General features: G+C 35.1%; 2 protein-coding genes across 2 annotated transcripts; both read right to left on the bottom strand.

Moving 5' to 3' along the window:
• Positions 1 to 3,914: 3,914 nt before the first annotated feature.
• On the bottom strand, positions 3,915 to 13,382 carry LOC128228948 (CCR4-NOT transcription complex subunit 9-like). Its single transcript, XM_052940525.1, has 9 exons — positions 13,266 to 13,382; positions 10,165 to 10,322; positions 9,695 to 9,815; positions 9,123 to 9,210; positions 8,164 to 8,270; positions 7,420 to 7,515; positions 6,982 to 7,080; positions 5,004 to 5,095; positions 3,915 to 4,286 (listed from the first exon to the last, which is right to left on the bottom strand). The coding sequence occupies exons 1-9, from the start codon at positions 13,287 to 13,289 to the stop codon at positions 4,112 to 4,114; spliced, it is 960 nt and encodes a 319-aa protein (XP_052796485.1). The 5' UTR covers positions 13,290 to 13,382; the 3' UTR covers positions 3,915 to 4,111.
• Positions 13,383 to 22,340: 8,958 nt separating this feature from the next.
• On the bottom strand, positions 22,341 to 24,978 carry LOC128228944 (uncharacterized). The gene is made up of 2 exons (XM_052940509.1): positions 23,735 to 24,978; positions 22,341 to 22,463 (listed from the first exon to the last, which is right to left on the bottom strand). Exon 1 carries the CDS (start codon positions 24,853 to 24,855, stop codon positions 23,737 to 23,739), a length of 1,119 nt encoding a protein of 372 aa, XP_052796469.1. The 5' UTR covers positions 24,856 to 24,978; the 3' UTR covers positions 22,341 to 22,463; positions 23,735 to 23,736.
• Between the last annotated feature and the right edge of the window lie 1,041 nt (positions 24,979 to 26,019).

The following is a 26,019-nucleotide window of genomic DNA, read 5'->3' as shown; positions in this document are numbered from 1 at the left end:
GTTTGCAAAGCTATTAAATGTTTCCTTTAAGCAATACAAGATAAACATTTTGGATCACCCATCAGGACGATTATTAATTAATTATTTGTTAATTAATTAATGCATACTCACAAGGGAACTGCATATATGCAAATGAAGTAGCAATAATATATTCAAGGCATTGCGTCTGGTATGGTGTCACATCATGCCCTCTTAAAGGAATTAATCTTATAAGCATACACATATAATATTGATGCAATAAGGAGTTCAATCGGAACACCTCGGTCATTTCCAATCGAAAACAACCTCGGATGTATGCCGTAGATTTGTAGAAGTATTTCGTGCGGTATGTGTTTTCAAAAAACAGGCTGAACATGCTGGATCTACTTGATCTATTTTTTATCGCTTACATTTTTTTCACCGCATTGTTTGTCCTCGTTCACAGGAAACTGTCATTATACCGAAAACACAGTGGTTACGTTCAACCATTTGTTTTCCCTTACGAGAAACGTGACTTTTTTCTAACGATGTGTAATATTTTGTACTCAAGTGAAGTTTTCTCTCCATATATGATGTTGGATGTTATAAAGCACTAGAAATCAGTGTTATGTTGCACGCAAATTGGTGAATTTAATAATCTCGGAAATTTATTTAGTGGTGTCTGACCCACAGGCATCTGAATCATTGTTTGTCATTAAAATGTTGCTTAAAACCATTTTGGTACATACAATGAGAAAAACAACACATCTGAAGATATTAAGTATACAAAAAAGCTCTAAATATCTTCAGATGTGTTGTTTTTTAGGTCTGACCTACACATCCATTGAAATTGTTCCGACCTTAAGTAGCGATATCCACGACTAGCATGAACTTTAAAACATCATTTCCTTTGGTCACTAAAGCCGAATAGTTTGCTAGCAATATATGTTATATTGACGCTGGGATTCCCCGATTGACGTAATGGTTACGGTGGCATAACGGTTATTGGAAGTTTGAGCTAGATAACTTCTTTTTTTAAACCGACATTACCAAAACTTTTAAACCTAGTTTCTTAATGATAAATAGTCTGGCCAAGTTTTATGACAATCATAACACATTTATTACTCGTTAAACTATTTAATTTAATTATATCACAGGAATCTTCAGAATATTTTAATATTATTCAGATACGTTGATTTTCCTTGATGCAGTTTTATTTTAAAACAACCGATGCAGAAAATAGTTGAAATTTAAACATCCACAAAATTTTAGTTAACAAAGGGGCGAAACTCCAAAAAAAAGTAAGCAATGTTAAAGCATGTCAGGATCGATTACCTTCCTTTCGAATATTCAAACTGAATCATTTTTATCTGAGAAATGACAGCATGTGAGACACTTTTTGTTTGTAATACATATCTATTTGTGGAATTATATCAACGTGTAAATTCATTGATCTTTGTTCAAGATATTATTAATAATTCCAAGAAAAAAAGTTTAACTTTCCAAATCTCATTAAAAAGGGGATTTATTCAAAGTGATATGATTTCTGAATGGAAAACATGCCTTTAATATATAGAATAAAAAATAAATTAAATGCTAATTTATGGTCAGCATTACTATGTAGCCATTGGAGTTTAATACAGTTTCTTTTTTAATATAATATTTGACCTTGACCTTGTGACCTATTGTTTGACTCCCAACATAATCAAACACGGATTTTATTACTTTGAGTCCAAATTCTAAGTAAGCATAAAATATTTTGGTCCTAGCGTTCAAATTATTTCTCACACATATTTGATATATACTCATTAACCATAATTAATAGAGCTAAGATTTTGTTTGGGTGCACAATAAGTTTGATCATGACAAAAAGATGGACACTTATATAATTTGGGCTAGCAATTCTAAAGCGATTTTACCATTAACAAAGTAGATAATGGGTCAAAAGGTCAAGATCACTGCAACTGTAAGCAATCCAATGGTTAATTATTTTGATATGTAATATAAATTATGTCTAAGTTGACCGCCAAAATGTAAAGTTTACCGAAATAAAGTAAAATATCTTTCTTCTTGCAACTGAGGCTGATAGAAATGACTCCTGAATCTGTTTATGAAGAAATCAGTACTGTGTCCGTTGTGAGAAGCGAAGTCTCTAGGAAGTGAATGAATTTCGCAACATCTTGAGTGATAGGCGGAAACCTATACCACTTAATCACTCTCATCCTTGTGGTGATCGAACCCACAACCTCTTGAGTGATAGGCGGAAACCTATACCACTTAATCACTCTCATCCTTGTGGTGATCGAACCCACAACCTCTTGAGTGATAGGCGGAAACCTATACCACTAAATCACTCTCATCCTTGTGGGGATCAAACCCACAACCTCTTGAGTGATAGGCGGAAACCTATACCACTAGATCACTCTCATCCTTGTTATGATCAAACCCACAACCTCTAGAGTAATAGGCGGAAACCTATACCATTAGATCACTCTCATTCATATTTTACCAATTTGATCATCAGCTTGACAATTTGGTGACACCTACTGTCCCTACATAGTCACAATGACCTTTATCAATAAAATTGCTTCACATCATATATTTGATTATAACAAACATTGAATTATCACAATACCTCACTATGAACACTTTGAATTCAGTTAACTTAAACAGGTTCACTGTTACCATAAGTTCTAAAGAAGAAATCTTTAGGCAATTGTTACTGACTTATAATATAAAATGCAGTCACTAAAGCTCAATACAAATACGAAGAAGAGCTGTAACATTAAGTCACTAATGCCCAAGAAGTGCCAAGCAGTTAGGCCTAAAAAAAAATACATTTGGTTCGGGTTACCCGACCCTACCTACGGAATAGGCGCCGACCCTACTGTTTTTATAGTCAGTTTGAAAAAAAGTATTGCTTTTCAATAAGTAGTTTAAACCTTGAATGCTTATACAGAAGATAACTTTAACACCATTCTCCAATGATGAAAATGATATTCTTATATAAAGCCTAATAAAAAAAAAAAAAAAAAAAAAAAAAAGCCTACCTACCCTACCTATTTTTGAAAATGATGTAACCCTAACCAAACAATTTTTTTTTTTAGGCCTTAACTTTTCTTTCCATAACAATAAACCTGTTAGCACCTTGACCGGTAAGGGCCCAGTTATTGCTTGGGCCACATCATCCTTGTGTACTGAACACTTGAGCCAAGTAATTATATAATACCTACAACAGTCAGGACATTGAACACAAGAAGGATGGATGGAGTGGTTTTAATACTCAAGCGGGCACAAAAACCTCAAGTGGGCTAAATCTTACTAACAAATGAGTAGACATTAAGACATTTATTGACAACACATAAATTACAGCATTGGAATAACTTGTCAATATTCATACCATCTCAAATATACACAAACACAATTTCATTACATCACTTGCAGAATTTAACAATTTTCAAGAGATTACCAATTGTTTTAACAATGAATGTCAACCTAAGATCATTTGATAAGAATTTGTTCAATTCATTTTCCTACATTATTTGTGAAGGTTAGTGTTGCAATCCAGAGGGGGCTGTGAGGTGGGGAATCATGTATTTGAAACTTTCTGAATTCTTGCAGTGTTTCTCTCCCTTGCCACACAGTATGCAAGGATTTTATATTTATCCTGAAAAACATTTCCCCACTCAAAAATATTTCTTTGCATTTTTTTTTACTGTTGATGCAGAAGCAACCCCTGATTCACAAGTGGAACACACCCTCACTATTCCAACACCAGTTCATCCTTCCACAGCAGACCCTTTACCTTGGCAAACAAACTTCCCCTGTCTCGGTTTCATAGGTGGGCCATACCCACACTGTTTTCTCCTTTTCCCCTCAATACCCTAGGGCACACCCCAATACCCTATCTCCTATCCCCCCTCCCCTCCGCCCCCCAAATTTGCTTTTAACCCCCCTCATGCCTTTATTATCCTTGTCACTGCTTGCAGTGGCATTCTAGTGCTTCATGGGTCAGGCATTCCCTTTAAGTTCTCACTTATTTTCCCCCCTCTTTCCCATACATATCCTTGGGGACTCAATACCCTCTCTTATCCCCTTCCCATCCTTTCCCCACACTTTCTCTAAGCCCAAATTCCCCCTTTCATTCTCCCCTTCACTGTTGATGTAGTGGCATGCCAGGGTTTCGTGGGTCAGGCACACCCGGAGTTTCTAGGTTCTGCTGGAGCTGCGCGAGCCAGCGCTTCGTGGAGTTATCATCCTTGAGACAGTTGACAAATGTGCTGTCCTTCAGCTGATCTGGCAAGCACTGGCGCAAGGCTTCACGAGCTCTGTACAAAAGATACCAACATAATTTTTTTTGCAATTTTTGGTTTAAGATTATAGGGGGGATTCATGATGCTACAAAGAAATTATGACAAAAACCTGGTTAAGTTTTCAATTTTGACCATATCAATTCATGAAAAAAATGAAATAGCACATAATTATAAGCATAGGCCCACTCTGCCCATTCTTAATCATTAATATCTTACTTTATGTCCTCTAATCATTACATAAGCGATCAATTCGTTAATACAGATAGTATCTACAACAGTTTAATACAGTTTTAAATTCAGTCCAAAACACTTTAAAACATTATTAAAAATACATAATAGAAAATACCAAAGTGAAGTAACCTAGGGATTTAAGAATAATAGAGTTATGCTTCTTTAAATGATCACATGGGCAATTCCAATTTTCATTTATATCTTAAATAATTTTCAAACATACTTGTTTGTCAAGGGAAGCAATTTGAGAACAACAAATTACAGACTTATACTTATATAATATATATATATATATATATATATATATACTTATGTTTTACCTCCTAGAACAAGTTTGTTTAATCTAAGAATTTTGAACAGCAACCTACACAAAATGATTGGAGTATTTCATTGATCAGCGACTATCACTCTAAATCAATGTATATTTTATGACTTACAAATGTAAATACACACACACACACACACACACACACACACAAACAAACAAATGAAGTATGATACCTGGGATTATCTGACAGACGAAGATAACATCGCACAACATGCTTAAGCAATCTTGCCGATGGCTCACGGGACAAATGCAGCACCATTTTGCCCTGAAATATATAAATCAATGTAAATACAAGAACATCATGGAGAGATAGCTGTTTTTTTTGTTTGGTTTGGTTTTAAGTCGAAACACCAGGCCCTAATTTCTCGAAACTTCTTAAGCCCCTTATAACAGGATTAAGCTAATCTCACTATTATTGTTGTTCTATAAAATGTGTTATATTTACTTCTTCAAGAATTTTTAGAAATTATGTAGGAATAATCTGTATGATTATCAGAATAAACCATTTTTCTTTTATCAAAATCCAATTCCAGTATGTATTTTGGCTAATTTAAATAAGCGACTTAAGACTGTTAAGCTTACGAAGTTTCGAGAAATTTGGGCCAGTATATTTTGTCTCTGGCAACCAAGTTCTCTTTCATTACCTTGAACATTTTTACAGAACACTGTTGAAGACACCAAGGATACAACAATACCTCAACTTGCTTTTTTGCGACATTGCAACCAATATATGCCTCACGTTGAGAGAATTTACAACAGAGATAACATAACTTTTTACCTTAAAATAATGAAACAATACCATTTAAAATACATAACAGTGATTTTACTTTATTTTTTGTTTAACAAAGTAGCGTAGCTTTTGCTAAAACAGAAACATTTCATGTTAAGATAAAATGATTTCACTTGTGTTTACAGCAAGTTATATTTTTACTCGAAAGTATTGCTTTCTTTCATCACTCAGTCAAATACATTTCCTTTGTTCACTGAAAAAAATTTCAACAAATTTTCTCCATATCATTGGCTTCTATGATAAAATACAGCTATAGAGATAAATAAACAAGACATAAAGTCTACATAAACAATGTGAATTGACGAGGGCATGCATATGTTGAAATATCAGTGTAATTTATCCGCATGGTAGTTTGCATGGTTTGACCCAGTACGTATTGAACGGTTCAGTATGGTACTATTTTCACAGTTCAGCATGGTACTAAATGCACCATTCAACAATGCAATAAATGCAAAAAAATAATTGACATAAATATATTAACATTTTACAAATCGTTCCGCAAAAATGAAAAGCGTTTCTACCCGTGAGATTATCAACATACAGAGGGCGGTTGTAGCTTGACGAAAACGAGCACATGCACCACTATGATCATTTTCACTTAAATTAAATGGCCTTTGGAAAGACAAAAAGTTCACAAGTAAAGCAATTAAATTATTGGTGAGTGAAATTTGTTTAACCATTTAAAATACACTGTGTTTGAGTCAAGAGAGCTACCCATAACATGTTTCCTGGGAGTTTTAATATGGTAAAGGTCAAAACGCAGTAAAAAGTAAGTGTTCTGTTCAAAAGGATTTGTTATACATATTCTGCTACGGAATGTTAATAATCTCAGCAAAATGGCTATTGTAATTCAAGCACAAATAAAACTCTTCCTAAACTTCATTGACCCTAACTGTGCCCACATACTGAAATGAATTTCAAAATCATCGGATGTAAACAAAAATTATTCGAAGAATGGAAATATTTACTATAAATTCTGAAACACATGAAAAAAGAATTGCCATTTTAATTGCCTATAACTCATTATTTCTAATAGTTAATGCTATTCAAAACCAATCTGTTAAACTGCTTGCTAATGAAATCCTATATTATTCCAAAATTGGTAAGATGTTGTAAAAAACCTGCTTAAATTGTTGACAAAAACCCCCCCATATTATACAGGATACCGTAAGACATTGTTGACCATGGCTTTTGGTTGATAATTGTCCCAGTGTAAAATAAATTCCCTTGGGCAACTATGCACAGTAGGATCTCTCTGCCTACTGGAGACCATAATGACATAAAAAAATAAAATTATGATTATACAAACACAAAGCAAACACTCTAAAACATGGTACATAAGGACAAGCTTGAAATATTACCAGAATCATGGCTACGTGGGAGAATCGCTCATAGGTCTGACAGATATACGACAGTCCTGTTTCATCCAGCAGAATCTTCTGGAGAATGAAGGTCGCCACCTTAAAAACAATACATCGTAAAGTTGGACATATTTTTCAGTTTTCAAACCCACACACTACAGACAACAGATTTTCAGCTGAGAATGTATGGCAATACCTATCAGTATTACTCAAATGTATGGCAATGTCTGTCCATATTACTCAAATGTATGGCAATGTCTGTCCATATTACTCAAATGTATGGCAATGTCTGTCCATATTACTTAAATGTATGGCGATGTATATCTATATGACTCAAATGTACGGCAATATCAATCCATACTGCTGAAATTCTTGGCAATATCTATCCATATAACATATATGTTTGGCAGTATCCATCTCTTATAGGCTGATACTCACTGTCTTTGAAAGCTCACTCCCTGACTCCATGATTCGTAGGCACAGTGGAATAATCTCTGTGGTAAGCAGGAAGTTGATCACTTCTTGTTCGTCTGTCTGTGAGGAAAAAACTTCTTTTGTTATGGAATAAAGAAACATTTTTTTCAGACCATTAAAGAGGATAACTCAATGATTGCCAAAGCCAGAATTTTGGGCCTTGCTAAAGTTCAAAGTTGTGAAGACCATCCAAAGATATAACTCAACAATTTATGGGACTTACTGTACATGTTTTGAGTGTTACTGCGTTTCATGTGCATAGCTTGGCGTTCTTTTTAGTTATGAGCAATTACTTGTCAATATCAATAAGAAATGGCTAAAACTGCTGATTCAATACAATTTATAACAAAACCAAACATTTTGTATATGCAGGCCATCAGAACAAGACAAACAAGGCTACACAAAAGAGACTACAAACATATGAGGATATGGTAATCAATAAATGTTTTGGTTAAGCTCTGAGTCTGTGAAACATGTAATTCATAGTTACGATATCCAAACCTCAAACTTATCCCCACACGTATAAATCAGAGAGCAAAATGATATGTTACAAAAAAATGGGTCAGCAAAAGCTAGATTCTTCCATCGAATACTTCAATCAGGGTGGATATAAAGAAAGTTTCACTTCAAACATATATCCTTTAACCCAATACTTGAGCCGGGTTCGATAAAAAAATACTTGCATTTAAACTGAGACAAAAGTCATACCTTGACAAGTGCTCCTATAACTCCAAGACTCGTAAGACGAAGATACTCAAACGGCCTCGTCTTGCTCACCGTGTGTAAAAAGGGGTACAGAAACAGTGGTATGTTGGCTGAAAAACATGTTCATGTACAGAATCAAGGGGTATCAGCAGATTTAAAAAGATTCACTCACCAAGTTTATGCTCCCAACAGTTTTTTTTTTAACTTTGTTGAAATTGAATTAATTTACACAATTATATATAGGTAAACAGCAAATGGCACATCGTCATTTGGACAGAATTTAAGAAATATCTAAAGTGGGTTACTAACGCTGTTTGCCATATTATGTCACCATACTAACAAGATCTTATCAGTTGTAACTTGACATTGCTAACATGTATATTAAGCTTTGACCAAGGTTAAAGGTGTTGCAGGACCAAGCTATCACTGGAATACAGACAAGCTATCACTGGAATACAGACAAGCTATCACTGGAATACAGACAAGCTATCACTGGAATACAGACAAGCTATCACTGGAATACAGACAAGCTATCACTGGAATACAGACAAGCTATCACTGGAATACAGACAGGCTATCACTGGAATACAGACAAGCTATCACTGGAATGTACAGACAAGCTATCACTGGAATACAGACAAGCTATCACTGGAATACAGACAAGCCATTACTACCTTAAGTGACAACAACAGGGAGTTATTTCTTGAGAAAGGTGAAGAGTACGGGTTTAAACTGTTTAATTTTAGGATTTTACACAAATAACAACTTTATTTAAATCCGATTTAATAAAATCTTATTTAGTAAGTTAGAGGTGTTGACACTCTTTACAGTAAATTTCAAAACAAAAACAGCTGGATAAGCTTAATCCTGTTACTAAACAGTTAGTTGCAATAAAGGGGCTTAAAACAGTTCAAGAAATAAGCCGTGTTATATGATAGATTTGTACACTATATGGACCATACCAGTGAGGAAGGCTGAGCGTGTCTCAGGATGTGACGCCACACACTGTAGGAGGGCCAGAGCATTACACACTCTATTGGACTGGTGTGCCTAAAAGTTAAAACAACAAGTATGTTTTTAAGGTTCAACTTCTTGTTCTCAAAGTCCAAAACCTGATCTATTTTTACCAGACAATTTCCCCCTTTAAAGTTCATTGCTTTTGCTTTAAAATTAAGAAACAATGTCAAAATCATTCTAGGATGAAACTGAAATTTGTTTACAAAACAGTTTGTCTAGATTTAAAAGCACGAGAGAGAGTGGGTTTAAAAATATTGTCAAATTCATACAAGAACAATAATGATGTGTTTCTTCAAATTTCAACTCAAGGTCCAATTTTTATTGCCTAATAAAAAGAAAATAGGTCAAAAGGTCACCACCAAAGTCATCGCAGGAATGACTCCACTTGTTGTTAAGATGTTTTCGAAATTACGTTGTAAATAATTCTCTGAAGCAACATTTTTTGGCAAGTTGATTTTTTGGGACTTCACCAAATTGGTTTAAATCATAATCCAATGTGACGTCCATTTCCACGTACCGTTAGATGTGGCGGCGTTATTGCAGGGTACACATGCACTATTTCCTGCAACAGGGCAGCCACTGTCCCAAAACTGTGCCATAACATCGGAGCCAGGTCGGGCACAACCTCCCTCTTTTTGCTACAAAATCAGTACATGCGCCATTAGTTAAAATTTACCATTTTTGGGTATGACCAAAAGACCTGAAAATATCTGCATGTACATTATATTGCCAAATGATCTTGTCAAATTATGGTACTGTCGTATCATCTTAATTATACAGTTTTCATATATAATATCATGTATGCTATAAATCAGTATTTTTTTATCAAATACACCAATTTTCTACAAACAAATACATGTAGATTGCTATGAACTTCATTTGAACAATATAAACAATCTTTCAACAACTCTTTAATTTTTAACAGTTTGCATACTTCACAAACAATTTTCTGGTTCTTATGTTATAAATCACAAATGTTTAACCAACCTGAGTTCCTGGAGAGCGTTCTCTCGTGTGTCAGGGTTCGTTAGCTCCCCGATCCACTGATAAACCTTCTCTCTTTCAGCTTGTGACATGGAAGAACCGGCCATCAGACTTCCAGACCCAGAGGTGGGGGGAGCAGCTCCAGGGTTCATCATGCGAGACTTTAGAACGAATACAGGACTAGTTATTGAAACAACAATTTTTCATTATGTTTCTATAATTTTTTGTGACGAACAAGACCAAAATAGACAATTTTTTCACGAACAAGACCAAAACAGACACAAATAAAGATTCAGTTTAACAAGCCCAAATACTATTAAGCCTTATAGGTCTGGGCAATTTGACAATTTGGATAATAACATGATTTGCATATTTCTTGGTTTTTGGGGAAAAATAAGGTGAAGTACTTGGACAGTTGAATCAGAATTTGTACAGAAGAGAGACTTAGTAAAACCAATTATGGTTAATTCTCACTTTTTAATTTCTGTAGGTCAAATGCTTATTTACTTTGTTCATTTTTTTCTGCAATAAATACGGGTTAAACCAAATTTGTATTCCCAAACCAAACAGAAACCACCAAACCTCTTTGTCAGACAGGAGGTCTTAAGTCTTTATTTTTGACAGACTGGACACATTTGTGTAAGACCTCCTATTATACCTGCCATACTTCAGGAAGTATTACCAGGGGATTATGTAGATAGAAGCTTTTTGTGTATTGCCATGGCTACTGGTCATTGAAGGGCTACTATGGAAAAAAATGGTAGCCATGTAAGTTGTTTATAGTAGCTTGCAGGCTTTGGGCAGGAAAAACAATATATTCTTAGCAGTGTTTGACACTAAGACTTTTAGAAAAGGAGTCCACCGGACTCCTTAATTTCAAAATCAAGGAGTCCGGCATAAAATTAAGGAGTCCAGGATAATTAGAACATTTATTCAAATTTATTGACTCAATGCTCCAGCTAGCCCTAAATAACAGGTTGGGACACCCGCTGCCCTTTTCAAGTACCCGGTTGCCATTTTACTACACCCTGCTGTGTCCTTTTGTTTGCCAGTCAATGTCAGATATGAGTTATAAATGTACATACTTTTGACACTAACTTAAAGTTAACAGCTGTGGTAACAAACTAAGTATTGAAAGAAGTAACATCACATTACATAAAAAGTTGAGTACTGGCCCTTGCAAGCGTCCCATAAAGGCTAATTTAATTCACATCAAAAGTGTCATTTCTGACCTACCCCCTGGCTGGAGCACTGATGACTATTTATTCAATGATTTCAGAGTCTTTGGTATTTCATTTCTGAAGGGCAAACTAGAGATTTGTATTCTGAGAGCACATTTAAGTTATATTTTAATTGTTTTATTCAAATAACATGAACATGACTGAAACTATTTATCTAATAGATTCTAATATGACTTGAAGAAATTGCCATGAACTGATGATCTAGCATATAGAAGCTTGGCCTCTTGTGAAGCGGCTGTGGAGCCATCAGATATAAAGGAATTGAACGGGGCATTATCAAATACTGAATTTTGTTTAATTGGAACATTCATCTGCAATCAATGCAATGAGACACTGACATGCCTTATATGTTGTGCCAATGCTAACAGACTTTGCAATATAAGCTTGGTACATGGTGACATAGTCTGTGTAGGACTGTCCTTATTTTTGAATAATGTTCAGCATCCATAAACAGAATGCACTACCTGTCAAAGATAGCTTTGTTCAGCTGAATTAACAAGCAGCCAGCTGGTGATTAACTTAATTATTTTTCCCTTTTTTGCATTTTCTTAGCTTATAATATTATCATGGCCCTTAAAAGTTTGTTGATGTTGTGCCAATGCTAACAGACTTTGCAATATAAGCTTGGTACATGGTGACATAGTCTGTGTAGGACTGTCCTTATTTTTGAATAATGTTCAGCATCCATAAACAGAATGCACTACCTGTCAAAGATAGCTTTGTTCAGCTGAATTAACAAGCAGCCAGCTGGTGATTAACTTAATTATTTTTCCCTTTTTTGCATTTTCTTAGCTTATAATATTATCATGGCCCTTAAAAGTTTGTTGATGGCTTTCAATCGCATGTTACAGCGCACAGTGACAAAAGCTCCCTACAGTCAGGTACTCATATACAGATGTCAGTTCAAACATCAGCCAAGACTATTGTTTTAACCATGCTTGCTGAATTTCCTTTCTCTATAAATTACAAACTCTTTATGTTTTTTTTTTCTTTTTCAGTTCTTTTATTTTTCGCAGCCGGTGGCAAAATCCATTTTACCATTGACATAAACATTGTTTACATCTAAAATCAACGAGGAATATTTTTTAAACACCGTTTGACGGGTTTTATCGATTTAGTTACCATATATTACAAACATTAAAAGATACATGAATACCAGTCAATGACGTCAATTACTACTTTAAAAAGCGTCTAAATGATAACGATTTGACGAGTCGCAAAATAATTACATACGAGCTTTCGGATACTTTTAACCTTCGGATACGATTTGTGTACAATTGGATTTTGAAATGAAGGAGTCCGACGGACTGCCTAGACGGAAAATCCGGTAGTCCGAGCCGAATTTTTGGAGTCTCGGACTACCGGACTCCCGTTAGTGTCGAACGCTGCTTAGTATATTACACTTTTCAGGAGGGGAATTGGGCCATTGTTTACATGTATATATTTTTTTAAATAATTGTTTAATGTTGAATGATTCCCTATAAAAGTTTGTATCAACAACATTTACTTATGTGACTACGGCTATTAAAATGTTTTGTTCAATTTAATAAACAATTGTTAAGATGGGGGGAAGGGGGTTAAAATATCAAATTAATTTAACTCTCTACTCTGTTTCTTGAGGATTAACCTGAGCGCGTGTCCATTTTGAGAGGTCATGAGAAAGAAGCCGTTGTGGGACTCCAACCAACAACCCCTTGGTTCAATCAGTCTTATCTAGATTGATAATAGAAGTTTGATCAGAGTGCTCAACAATTCAATATGTCACGGAAATATATGACATATATCCATTCATTAACGTTGGCGATTTATGTTATCCGTTTGTTTTTAGTTAAAAAGAAATGTTGCGTATCGCTTAACAGTTACCTGATTTGCTGCAATGTCACTCATTATCTCTTTAAAACTTCAATAACTCCATTTATTTTTGTGAAATGTTAACAAAATTTCCTGTCGGTGTTATGCTTTTTTATGATTTGATTAACATCTTACTGGGTTAAATTACACCATTATTAAATTATACATATAACGTACCATACACCACGTAGCGGTTACTTCCCTTTGGTATACATGATCACTGTCGTTATACCATGTGCTAATAGTTAAGATTGCGTGACCACGTACAAAATATGTATTTATTTGAATATTGTGTGTTGAGATATGAAACGTGAAACAAACATGTACTGGTAGTACTTTTAAGATTTAAGCAAACAAATGGGGAAGGCAATGAGATAGAAATAAATAATTCATTACCAATAAACGATAGTGATGAAATTCCAGCTCGTATGAGGCGGCAGAGATCTTCTTTGTTCATAGAAGAGATCACTGTGCAGGTTTAAAATTTCCGTTTTTTTATAAAGGAAATGTAGCTCTGATTCTGGGTGGTTGATCGACCTAAAAGCTTACAATATTGAAAAAATTGTGCGGATTAAATCACTCGATCTTTGTAAATATCGTGGCAAACTGTCGTCTTTTCATTATTTATGACTATCGTTTGGTTCTGCGTGTTTTATTTATCTCCTTTCAATAGTACGCGGTGTCCGTCTTTATAAACGAGCTGGATATAAATTCACACAAGATGTCTGAGATGGCGTTTAAAACAAATACTACATGTATAAAGAGCATAAGAGTGTTATCTTATTTTTTGTTCTAAATTACCCCACCCCAACTCAGCCCAGCTGTGGCACGGTATTCTTAAGCGCCTCACTGTGGCCCGGTATTCATACGAGCATCGCTGTGGTACGATTATCACGAACTTCTCGCTGTGGCACGGTGTTCATTAGCATCTCGCTGTTGAACGGTAGTCATAAGCGTCTTGCTGCGGCACGAAAATCAGGAGCACCTCTCGGTTTCATGAGTGACTCACTGTATCGTGCAAGTCGTAGGTGCCTCGCTGTGGCACGGCAGTCGTGAGCGTCTCTCGGTTGCAGGATTACCATGAGCGACTCTCTGTGGCATGTAAGTCATGGGCGTTTCCCTCTGGCATGGTAAGTAGGAGCGCCTCAATTTACTACGGTGGTCATGAGCATCTCGCTGTGACACGAACATTAGGAGCATGATTACCATGAACGACTCACTGTTGCATGCAAGTCATGGGCGTCTCGCTGTCGCATGGTAAGGAGGAGCGTCTCAATTTTCCAAAGAGTCATGGGCGTCTCGCTATGACACGACAATCATGAGCGTCTATCGGTTGCATGATAACAATGAGAGACTCACTGTAGCATGCAAGTATTGGGTGACTTGGTGTGGCATGGTAAGCAGGAGCGTCTCAATTTACCAAGGGAGGCATGAGCGTCTCGCTATGGCATGACAATCATGATCGTCTCTCGGTTGCGTTATTACCATGAGCGTCATACTGCAGCACGGTAGCCATGGGAGTCTCGCTGTGGCATGGTAAGCAGGAGCGTCTCAATTTACCACGGTGGTCATCAGCGTATCACTGTGGCAGGATAAGCAGGAGACGATTATCATGAGCGTCGTATTGCAGCACGGTAGTCATGGGCGCCTCGCTGTGGTATTATAAGCAGGAGTGTCTCAATTTAGCTCGGTAGTCATGAGCGTCTCGCTGAAGTGCGGTAGTCATGGGTGTTTCGTTTGAGCGCGATAGTCATGGGCGTTTCGCTGTAGCGCGGTTGTCATGGGCGTCTCGCTGTAGCGCGGTAGTCATGGGCGTCTCGCTGTAGCGCTGTAATCATGGGCGTGCGATTACCTCGCTGTAGCGTGGTAGTTATGGGCGTCTAGACGTAGCGTGGTAGTCATGTAATCATGGGCGTGCGATTACCTCGCTGTAGCGTGGTAGTTATGGGCGTCTAGACGTAGCGTGGTAGTCATGGGCGTCTCGCTGTAGCGCGGTAGTCATTGGCGCCTCGCTGTAGCGCGGTAGTCATGGGCGTTTCGCTGTGGTATTATAAGCAGGAGCGTCTCAATTTAGCTCGGTAGTCATGAGCGTCTCGCTGTAGCGCGGTAATCATGGGCGTTTCGCTGTAGCGCGGTAGTCATGGGCGTCTAGACATAGCGCGGTAGTCATGGGCGTCTCACTGTAGCGCGGTAGCCATTGGCGCCTCGCTGTAGCGCTGTAGTCATGGGCGTCTCGCTGTAGCGCGGTAGCCATTGGCGCCTCGCTGTAGCGCTGTAGTCATGGGCGTCTCGCTGTAGTGCGGTAGTCATGGGCGTCTCGCTGTAGCACGGTAGTCATGGGCGTCTCTCTGTAACCGGTAGTCATGTGCGTCTCGCTGGAGCGCGATAGTCATGGCAGCCCAACAGTGGCACGGTAACCACGAGCGTTTTTGTGAGATTACGTGGTAGATATATATTTCGCTTTTCTCCTCTCTTATCTGGTGAACATGTTTTTCAAAGAAATGGATGCAATGTCCACCAAAAACATGAGGTGTTTCGTTGTTTATCATGTTGTATGTTCAGTCAATTAAGTTGGGTTTAAAATGAAGCATTCCGGATTTACTTAAACGCACTTTTTAAATAAAAAATAAAAGGACTAACAGAAAATGAGAGAATTTGCCGGACAGTGAAAGTTACGCTGTATTCATCTGACAGAAAATACTCTATTTGCCGAACAGCGGAAGTAACTATTGGAAGTTAAATCATTTAAGGCTTGTATTTAAAAGCAATCCATTCAAACGAGTAACTTTCAGTTGCTTTTCGTTTGTTTGTTTATGAAATAAAGTAGATTAACAGATTTAAAAGAAAATGGTACCTGCGTAAAGGATGTGAACGAGCCCTTTTTAATAATAAGCGAATGTTTAATTGCAGACAGGACCATATTCGGTCATATTTTGCCAATTTACGAGAGGTCCTGAATGAATCTTACCCGCAACATTCAGTTATTCTTTCCTTGGATTTCAGATCATGTTCAGCCGCTGCTACACACATTTTTGGCGCCGTTTGTGAACAACAAGTGGTGTCATTTAAAAAACAACAACAGTAAGTAAGACATAAATCAAATAGTAAACAAGCAAATGAAAACATTCAATCTTTTTATTTCATTCTTACATCATTTGGTAATAACAAGAATACATGTAATAGTATTTTAATAATATTATTTAAATTTAGGGAATCAAAACAATTCAATGAGATGGTGGCTCTGGTACGTATAATAAGGGCGGGATATGTGATGAATGATCAGAATCGTTTCATGACCTAAATTACCAGGCTGGAATAGGAACGAATCTAACTACGCAACATTTCATGAAAGAGGAAATGGTCAGAAAAACAGACTGGAATCATAGGTTAATACTTAGTTAGACATACATATAATCAACTCAGAAGACGGAACTTCAAACCAGTCATTATTATTCGTTTCTAAACTACGTAACAGAGAAATAAGATGGACAACATGGAATGCAAAATACAGTGTAAAGCTGGAAATCATAATCGATCATCGGATATTAACGGTCAAGCCATTTCGATCAATTTTCGATTATGTCAAAGAAGTGAAAAGTTAATAAAAATGTAAGAATAAGTTTACTCTAAACAATAGATGAACCTTAAAGTAAATTCTTATTCAGCATATTTGCTTTATTGGAGTATGTTTTCAATGATAAAATGTAATTTTAGCTACACGAAATAACTTTTTGATCGTTTTTGACAATTTAATGTAAATTTGCATGCTCTACTCGAATGTCAAATGAACTAATAAGGCATGGATGCTATGGATGACTGACACAAAGATGTAGATAATTGAATAGAGCTGATATTTGAATACCCACAAAAATAGGATTTTACAATTATTTTAACAATGCTGGTATCATACAACAGATTCGCCCTGATTACTCGTACCTAGGAACATTCTCATTGAAATGTTTAGAGGCGGTGAGGTTAAACTATTAATTTTTACAATAGTCAGTTTTAAAACAAACAGCGTTGATGTTTTTTAATAGCTCAACTGGGTCATGATTACGGACAGTCTCAAGTCTCAATCTAGACTCAGACTCAGATTTTATCATCAGCTAAGGTATACTGTAATACATCTTTGCAGGTTCGCCACTTGAGTCTGAGCTCTTAGTTGTGACTGTTCGTAAGCATGCCCAAGATTACTTCCCTTCCATCGCACTTATTTATTTAACACACTTCAGTGTTAATTTCCCTGCCATTGAACTATCTTAACTAATAAACTAAAATATGAATATACATTAAACAAAACTCATTCGTAGGTAACATATTCTAATATTAACAATTTGTCTCTCCTCTATCACACATATTTATATCAAACTATTAATATCCAATCCATCGTCTTTACTATAATACGTATCACTGTTCCACAATCATTTCACTTGACCAGTCGTCTAGTACAATTACTACAATTACACGTATCACTGTTCGTTAATCATAACACTTGACCCCTCGTTTAGTACAGTTACTACCATTACACGTATAACTGTTCCACAATCATTACACTTGACCACTCGTCCAGTACAATTACTACCATCACACGTATTACTGTTCCACAATCATTACACTTGATCATTCGTTTAGTACAATTACTACCATTACACGTATCACTGTTCCACAATCATTACACTTGACCACTCGTCCAGTACAGTTACACCCATTACACGTATAACTGTTTCAAAATCATTACACTTGACCACTCGTCCAGTACAATTACATGAAGATTGATCTTCACTCCTTCTCCTCAATTCAGTATTATCACAAATACAGTAATTCTCTCTTCATTTACTGTTGCATTCAAGTATTATCATAAAATATAAATGTTAATAGAATATTACAATGGACAGTGATTCAACTATGTAATTGTTATAATTTGATAAGGAAATAAATTGCAGACACTATTATCTTACGTTTATGTAACGTCACTTAGTTCAGTAATTTAACAATTTATTTTAAACTGTGAAAACGTAAATAAATTGAAGACACCATGAGCTTACGTTCATGAGCCATCTACTAAGTTCAATTAATGAACAAATCTAATTATTAGCATGAATGTAGACACCTTTTAACTTATGCTTATGTACCATCTCGAAGCTCCATAAATAAAGAATATTATTATTAACACGTGAAAGGTAAATACCTGGTAGACACCTCTTAACTTTTGTTAATGTTCCATCTACGAAGGTCAATAAATGAACAATATAATTAATACAACGTGAAAAGTAAAATACCTTGTAGACACCTCTTAACTTATGCTAATGTTCCATCTACAAAGGTCAATAAATCAACAATATAATTAATACAACGTGAAAAGTAAAATACCTTGTAGACACCTCTTAAATTATGCTAATGTTCCATCTACAAAGGTCAATAAATTAACAATATAATTAATACAACGTAAAAAGTAAAATACCTTGAAGACACCTCTTAACTTATGCTAATGTTCCATCTACGAAGATCAATAAATTAACAATATAAGTATAAACATGTGAAAAGAAAATACCTTATAGACACCTCTTAACTTATGCTAATGTTCCATCTACAAAGGTCAATAAATTAACAATATAATTAATACAACGTGAAAAGTAAAATACCTTGAAGACACCTCTTAACTTATGCTAATGTTCCATCTACGAAGGTCAATAAATTAACAATATAAGTATAAACATGTGAAAAGAAAATACCTTATAGACACCTCTTAACTTATGCTAATGTTCCATCTACAAAGGTCAATAAATGTACAATATAATTAATAACACGTGAAAAGTAAAATACCTTGTAGACACCTCTTAACTTATGCTTATGTTCCATCTTCGAAGGTCAATAAATTAACAATATAAGTATAAACAAGTGAAAAGAAAATACCTTATAGACACCTCTTAACTTATGCTAATGTACCATCTCGAAGCTCCATAAATAAAGAATATTATTATTAACACGTGAAAGGTAAATACCTGGTAGACACCTCTTAACTTTTGTTAATGTTCCATCTACGAAGGTCAATAAATGAACAATATAATTAATACAACGTGAAAAGTAAAATACCTTGTAGACACCTCTTAACTTATGCTAATGTTCCATCTACAAAGGTCAATAAATTAACAATATAATTAATACAACGTGAAAAGTAAAATACCTTGAAGACACCTCTTAACTTATGCTAATGTTCCATCTACGAAGGTCAATAAATCAACAATATAATTAATACAACGTGAAAAGTAAAATACCTTGTAGACACCTTTTAACTTATGCTAATGTTCCATCTACAAAGGTCAATAAATGTACAATATAATTAATACAACGTAAAAAGTAAAATACCTTGTAGACACCTTTTAACTTATGCTAATGTTCCATCTACAAAGGTCAACAAAATTAACAATATAATTAATACAACGTAAAAAGTAAAATACCTTGTAGACACCTTTTAACTTATGCTAATGTTCCATCTACAAAGGTCAACAAAATTAACAATATAATTAATACAACGTGAAAAGTAAAATACCTTGTAGAAACCTCTTAACTTATGCCAATGTTCCATCTACAAAGGTCAATAAATGTACAATATAATTAATACAACGTGAAAAGTAAAATACCTTGTAGACACCTCTTAACTTATGCTAATGTTCCATCTACAAAGGTCAATAAATGTACAATATAACTAATACAACGTGAAAAGTAAAATACCTTGTAGACACCTCTTAATTTATGCTAATGTTCCATCTACGAAGGTCAATAAATTTACAATATAATTATTAACATGTGAAAAGAAAATACCTTGTAGACACCTCTTAACTTATGCTAATGTTCCATCTACGAAGGTCAATAAATGAACTATATAATTATTAACATGTGAAAAGTAAATACAGTGTAGACACGTTTCAGCTTATGCTAGTGTACTATCTACTAAGTTCAATAAATGAACAATAAAAGAAAAATGTGATTATTAACATATAAACATATGAAAAGTAAATAAATTGTAGGCACCTCTTAACCTATGCTATTGTACCATCTACGTAGTTTAATAAATGAACACTATTATTATAAACATAAGAAATATAAACAATGATCTTTCTTTTTTTCATATTTTCATTTTTGATGACAAAGAAATACATTATACTACAGATAAATGTTTATATGTATTAAGCTGTGAACATCTTTTACATATAAAAACTAATCCGAATAAATAAAGATTTACAAACAAAAAGAAATAAAGTAGGCCGTTTTGGTAAAATGAAGTATGTCAAGCAAACACCTTGGGTCTACAGAATGTCAAACAAACAGCTTGGGTCTACAGAATGTGACACAAACACCTTGGGTCTACATAATGTCAAGCAAACATCTTGAGTCTACAGAATGTCACACAAACATCTTGGGTCAACAGAATGTCACACAAACTTCTTCAGTCTACAGTAGGCCAAACAAACACCTTGGTACTACAAAATTTCATATTTTATTGTGGTATTATACCACAAACGTCTTGGGTATACACTATGTCAAACACTCACTGTGAGAATGGAAATCAGCGTACAATTTATGCTTAAACATTATAGAATATGTACATGTACAAAATCGCTCGAACAGAAAAATGTGAACTGTCATCCAATAAAGCAAGACAATGCTAACCAAAACATATGTACAAATAAAAATGCCTTCCAGTCAGCTATATCAAAGTATTTATTCAATTGGATTTTAAATTGCGATCACCCACAATATAACAATGCATTTTCTTTTTTTCTTCATATTTTTGATGAGGAAATATTGTACTATATAACAATTAAAATGTTTACTATATAACAATAACAAAGCAAAACAAATCCAAATAAATAAATATTTACATGAATGCAAATTAAATGGAAATGAAGTAGTTCACTGGTGTAAAATATAGTTTGTCATTAGTGTAAAATGTAATAGGTCATTAGTTTTAAATTTAGAAGGTTATTTGTGTGACATATCAGGTTATAGACGATGCGTGTACAACTAATGAAATGTTCAAATAATTACGATTAATGCGTCATTGCACATGAAAGGCCTTTTCAATATTAAAACAGCATATTGAATAGACCAAAGAACCTTTATTCGTAACCACGATGAACTCTCGAATCGGCATAATTTACAAAACTGATCAAAACAAATGAAATTCTACTAGCAGTGAACAATGAACTTCGGAATAATAGTTTGGTACAAAACATTTAAAACATTTCCAGACGGATAAATGTCAGACAAATCACTATAATGAACATACATATTTAATCGAAAGAAACTCTGTGTACAGTAATTTTATATATTCTAAAACCACTATAGCATACAATATATATTTACACAAATATAACTAATTTTACAAACAAAAATGCATTTGAAGGGACTCACTAACATATCTAATGTTGGCAACAATTTTCTTAAAATTGATTGAAAACATTTCACTTACTTTGATGAACACCAAAGAGCAACTGGCAGACAATCATTTAGCAGTATTTTGTTTATCCGAAATGAAATATGATTACATCTTCAATAGCGTTATTGATTCTATTCGGCAAAACAAAGCATTTTATGTCATGTCTTTAATATACATATTGAAATGGAAGCTATTATTTGAACTTTGATGATGTTTTTGTTAAATTGAAAGCAGTAATATGTTCACATTTCACAAGAAATGAATTTATTGATGTCTTACCATAAAGAACGTGAAGGAGTCCCTTCAAAATATTTTAAACTTACAAAACATGCAAATAAAAATAAACACATACACATCTACTTACAGGAATAATGCATTCTGAAATTATTATATCGAGTAAGGCAATTACAAGAAAATGCATCTTTATAATATAGCGACATAAAACTTCCGTTCTTTAACGTGCAAAATATGAACAGAAATAAGGAACTCTGAAATTACTAGCAAGGCATAATCAAACATATGACACTTTATATACAACGATAGTTAACTTTAAAACTTAAGCGTACTGGACATATGTATTTAAATAAAACTGTCTGATCACAAGCTTAAGCCTATAAAGATGAACCTCTTCACACCAGTTCGTAAAGTGATTACTATAAATCATCACTTGTGAAAAATACCATTGTTTAAACCTCATCCCACTCATTCCACTCAGAGCATGTGAATTCTGTAATGGAGCCACCTTCTTCGAAAAGGTAATGTGTCGGAACCTGTAACAAAAATACGAACATTAAAGCATAAAACTGATGTTGACAATAATTGATGCGAACATGCTGATTACAAAATGTTCTCGAATACTATATAGATGCATTTCCAAAACACACACTAAAATTAAATTCATCAAATATTGATCAGAACATCCATCATTTCTAGGTTGTGTGCATATAGCATAGATAACTTGTTGTTTGTTTCCGATTTTATGGCCAAAATATATATGGACGATGGGTCGGTATTTATTTTATTTCAGTTGTGTCTTACGTCATTTGCACATTTAAAACTATCACGACTTACACGTTGTACATTGCATTTCTACCCAAACTCTTCCCTCGGAATTCGAAGTCCATACTACAGATACTTTAAGAGTTATGCTCCGGACAGAATGGTTGAGGCGCACTCACGCAAGCACATCCGGACGCACGGAAGCGAGCACGCACACATACCCACACTTAAATATATGTTTTTGAAATAGGCAGTATTGAGGTACTAGGGAAAGAAAGAAAAAATCCTGTTCAGCTGGCGACTTGGGTTATATTTAAATATGAGTATTCATTTGTACCTTGACATGAAAGAAGTACTAAGATTGTTCGTACCAGTTTTAGGATAAAATAAGTATAAACATTAACAAAAGCCCGGTCTGAGGTATCCAACCAGTGACGATTTATTTTCCTGAAAGCTAACAACATACCCGCCCGGTGACCCAGAAAATCAGTTTACCATGGTCTTATCACAATAACGACTTAATTATTAATGATCAATGATAACTTGTACCACATGGACGGAGTTATCGTTGCTTTTATGTATACTTTATCTTTGATATAAGACCGGTAACCAGAAGTACCCTTCAACAATTACATTTACAAAAAATCCAACGCTATTATTATATACACAGTTTACTTATTGCACGGTAATTTGGACAATACGATACAAAACGGTTACTGCATCTGTTACGCTCTTGTTCGAACTTCAGTAACTATTACTCACATCTAGGTTATATATGATATATGCACTATAAATTGTAATTGGAAAACAAGTTTTGTAAGTTTAAGCCTGACATCGATTCTTTGATTCCGTTTATTTTCGGTGGCATCATTTGACGTTTTGCTTATTTAATGTACTAAACATAGTGAATAATTAGTAAATCTTAGAACGGAAACAAGCCGAATTATTATTGACTAAGTCATGTTATTATCCCTTTTTAAGTCCAAATATTTACAATTTGGCACTTTAATAACAGTAGAAAAGTAGTGAGCATGTCCCTTACCTTTATATGTTCACGGTGAAACAAATGACCCATATTTCCCGAAATCCCCCAGCGGTTTTCTCATTGAACTCCCTAACTTTGAGAAGGGGCTGATTCTCCATCTCCGCCTTTACCTGCCTTATGTCCTCCTTTATTGTACAGTAATCTAACGTACAGATCACAGAATGTCGCGCTTTTATCACCATATTAACAAAGCGTCTAAACATTTCTGCTGACAAGGTCGTCAATTTTAATGTAATGTTTGTGCTATAGTCAGTGGGCAGTGGAGCCACCATCTGTAGGCCGGGCTGGTTCTCCATCTCCACCGCCATCTGCCTTACGTCCATCTCTGACTCTATTTTACAGTAATCTAACGTACAGTTCACAGAATGTCGCGCTTGTATCACCATACTAGCGAGACGTCTAAACACTCCTGCCGACATTGTCATCCGCGTTAATGCAATGTCTATTTTATAGTCAGGTGATGCGGGCAGTGGACCCACCATCTGTAGGCCGGACTGGTTTTCCATCTCCACCTCCATCTGCCTCACGTCATCCTCTGACTCTATTGTACAGTTATCTACCCTACATTTCACGTAATGTCGCGCTTGTATCACCATACTAGCAAAACGTCTAAACATTCCTGCCGACATTGGCATGGTGATTACTGCAATGTCTGTTTTATAGTCAGGTGATGCGGGCAGAGGACCCACCATCTGTAGGCCGGGCTGGTTTTCCATCTCCACCGCCATCTGCGTCATGTCCTCCTCTGACTCTATTATACAGTTTTTTAACATACAGTTCACAGAATATCGCACTTGTATCACCATACTAACGAACCGTCTAAACATTCCTGCTGACAAGGTCGTCGATTTTAATGTAATGTGTGTTCTATAGTCAGGTGATGCGGGCAGTGGAGCCACCATCTGTAGGCCGGACTGGTTTTCCATCTCTACCGCCATCTGCCTCACGTCCTCCTCTGACTCTATTTTACAGCTATCTAACGTACAGATTACATAATGTGGCGTTTGTATCACCATACTAAGGAACCGTGTAAACACTCCTGCTGACATGACAATGTTTTTCAAGCTAACATACGTTAGGTTAGATAGTGGCCCATCCTGAAATACAATGTTTACCATATGTATATTATATATAAAAGAACATTCATGTAATGAACAGACACAATATTCAACTAAGTTCGGTAGTCTTATGGTAGGAAATTGCAATATTAAACAGGGAAAATACCCATGCTTTCATAGATAAGAAAGTTTGCAAACATTTGAATCTTCTTAATTAGCTATTATAACGTTAGACTTCATTATGCTAAGACAATGCTCAACGGATTGTTCGTCATCTTTAATGGTATTCAGTTGGAATATTATGGTTGGTTATATTATTAGACACAAAAGCTTTTAAATGTACTCTTAATCTTGCACTGTTAATAATAAATATATTGCTGTTCTCTTTGTTATTTTGTTTGGTAATAACCATACTTATAATAATCAAAACTATTTAACGTTTTGTTTGTACATGTATTTATTTTGACATCCTATTATTTATATATGGATCTCTTAAAGACGTAATAAAAACATACATATATATCATTGACAATATTTATATCTAAATATACAATTATTACCAATTAAATACATGTACTATTTGAAATGTATTAAAATACGCAAAACGATGTGAAGAAATAGAATGCTAGCAATATGAAATTAACTTCTCGCCTTTATGGATATCAATTTCACTTTTTTAAAACTCTTGAAATTGCGATCTCGTTAAAATAATAATATTTCCCCTGATATAATTGTTTTAATGTTACAAACATTAATTATATTTGGGGCATAAACTTGCTTATGGTTTCGTTGCCCAACATAAAAAGTGTTTAATCATAAAAAATCGGTCGTAAAGGGCCCAAGTAAGTGCACTAGCCGTCGAAAAGATAAATAATGCAAAATTCGATTACAAATAGCTAAAATAGGTACAAGAATGGTAATCTTGAACTGAAAACACAGTTTCAAGTCACCCAATTTTCTATTTTCACTTTGAAACAAAAAATCGCTCAGCTCATACATTCAATAACTTTTTTGTGAAGGCCTCTAGAAACAAAAGTTAAAAAACTGAGAGACGCTTACATGTGTGTTCTCCGGGTATGCGTATTTATATTGCGAAAAAGGTGATATAACGTACCTAGCAGGTGAAAATACCTTCCTGAAACACCGACATTCTTTCAAACGCCGCCATTCGATTCGGTTTCACACAATTTCCCTCACTTAAAATTCGGCATCACAAATCACGTT

The sequence above is a fragment of the Mya arenaria genome, chromosome 1 (assembly GCF_026914265.1).
Source record: "Mya arenaria isolate MELC-2E11 chromosome 1, ASM2691426v1".
Taxonomy (NCBI): Eukaryota; Metazoa; Mollusca; class Bivalvia; order Myida; family Myidae; genus Mya; species Mya arenaria.
Note: the sequence above shows the minus strand (reverse complement) of the source record. Positions and strands in the feature narration are given on the sequence as shown.

Excerpts from the sequence above, each read along its gene's own strand:
- LOC128228948 (XM_052940525.1), bottom strand. The coding sequence starts at position 13,289 with ATGAGTGACATTGCAGCAAATCAG. Across the intron at positions 8,271-9,122 it reads ACGCTCAGCCTTCCTCACTG|CCAACATACCACTGTTTCTG; the intron begins GTATGGTCCATA and ends CATGTTTTTCAG. Across the intron at positions 5,096-6,981 it reads CCCACGTAGCCATGATTCTG|GGCAAAATGGTGCTGCATTT; the intron begins GTAATATTTCAA and ends TATATATTTCAG.
- LOC128228944 (XM_052940509.1), bottom strand. The coding sequence starts at position 24,855 with ATGGTAAACATTGTATTTCAGGATGGGCCACTATCTAACCTAACGTAT.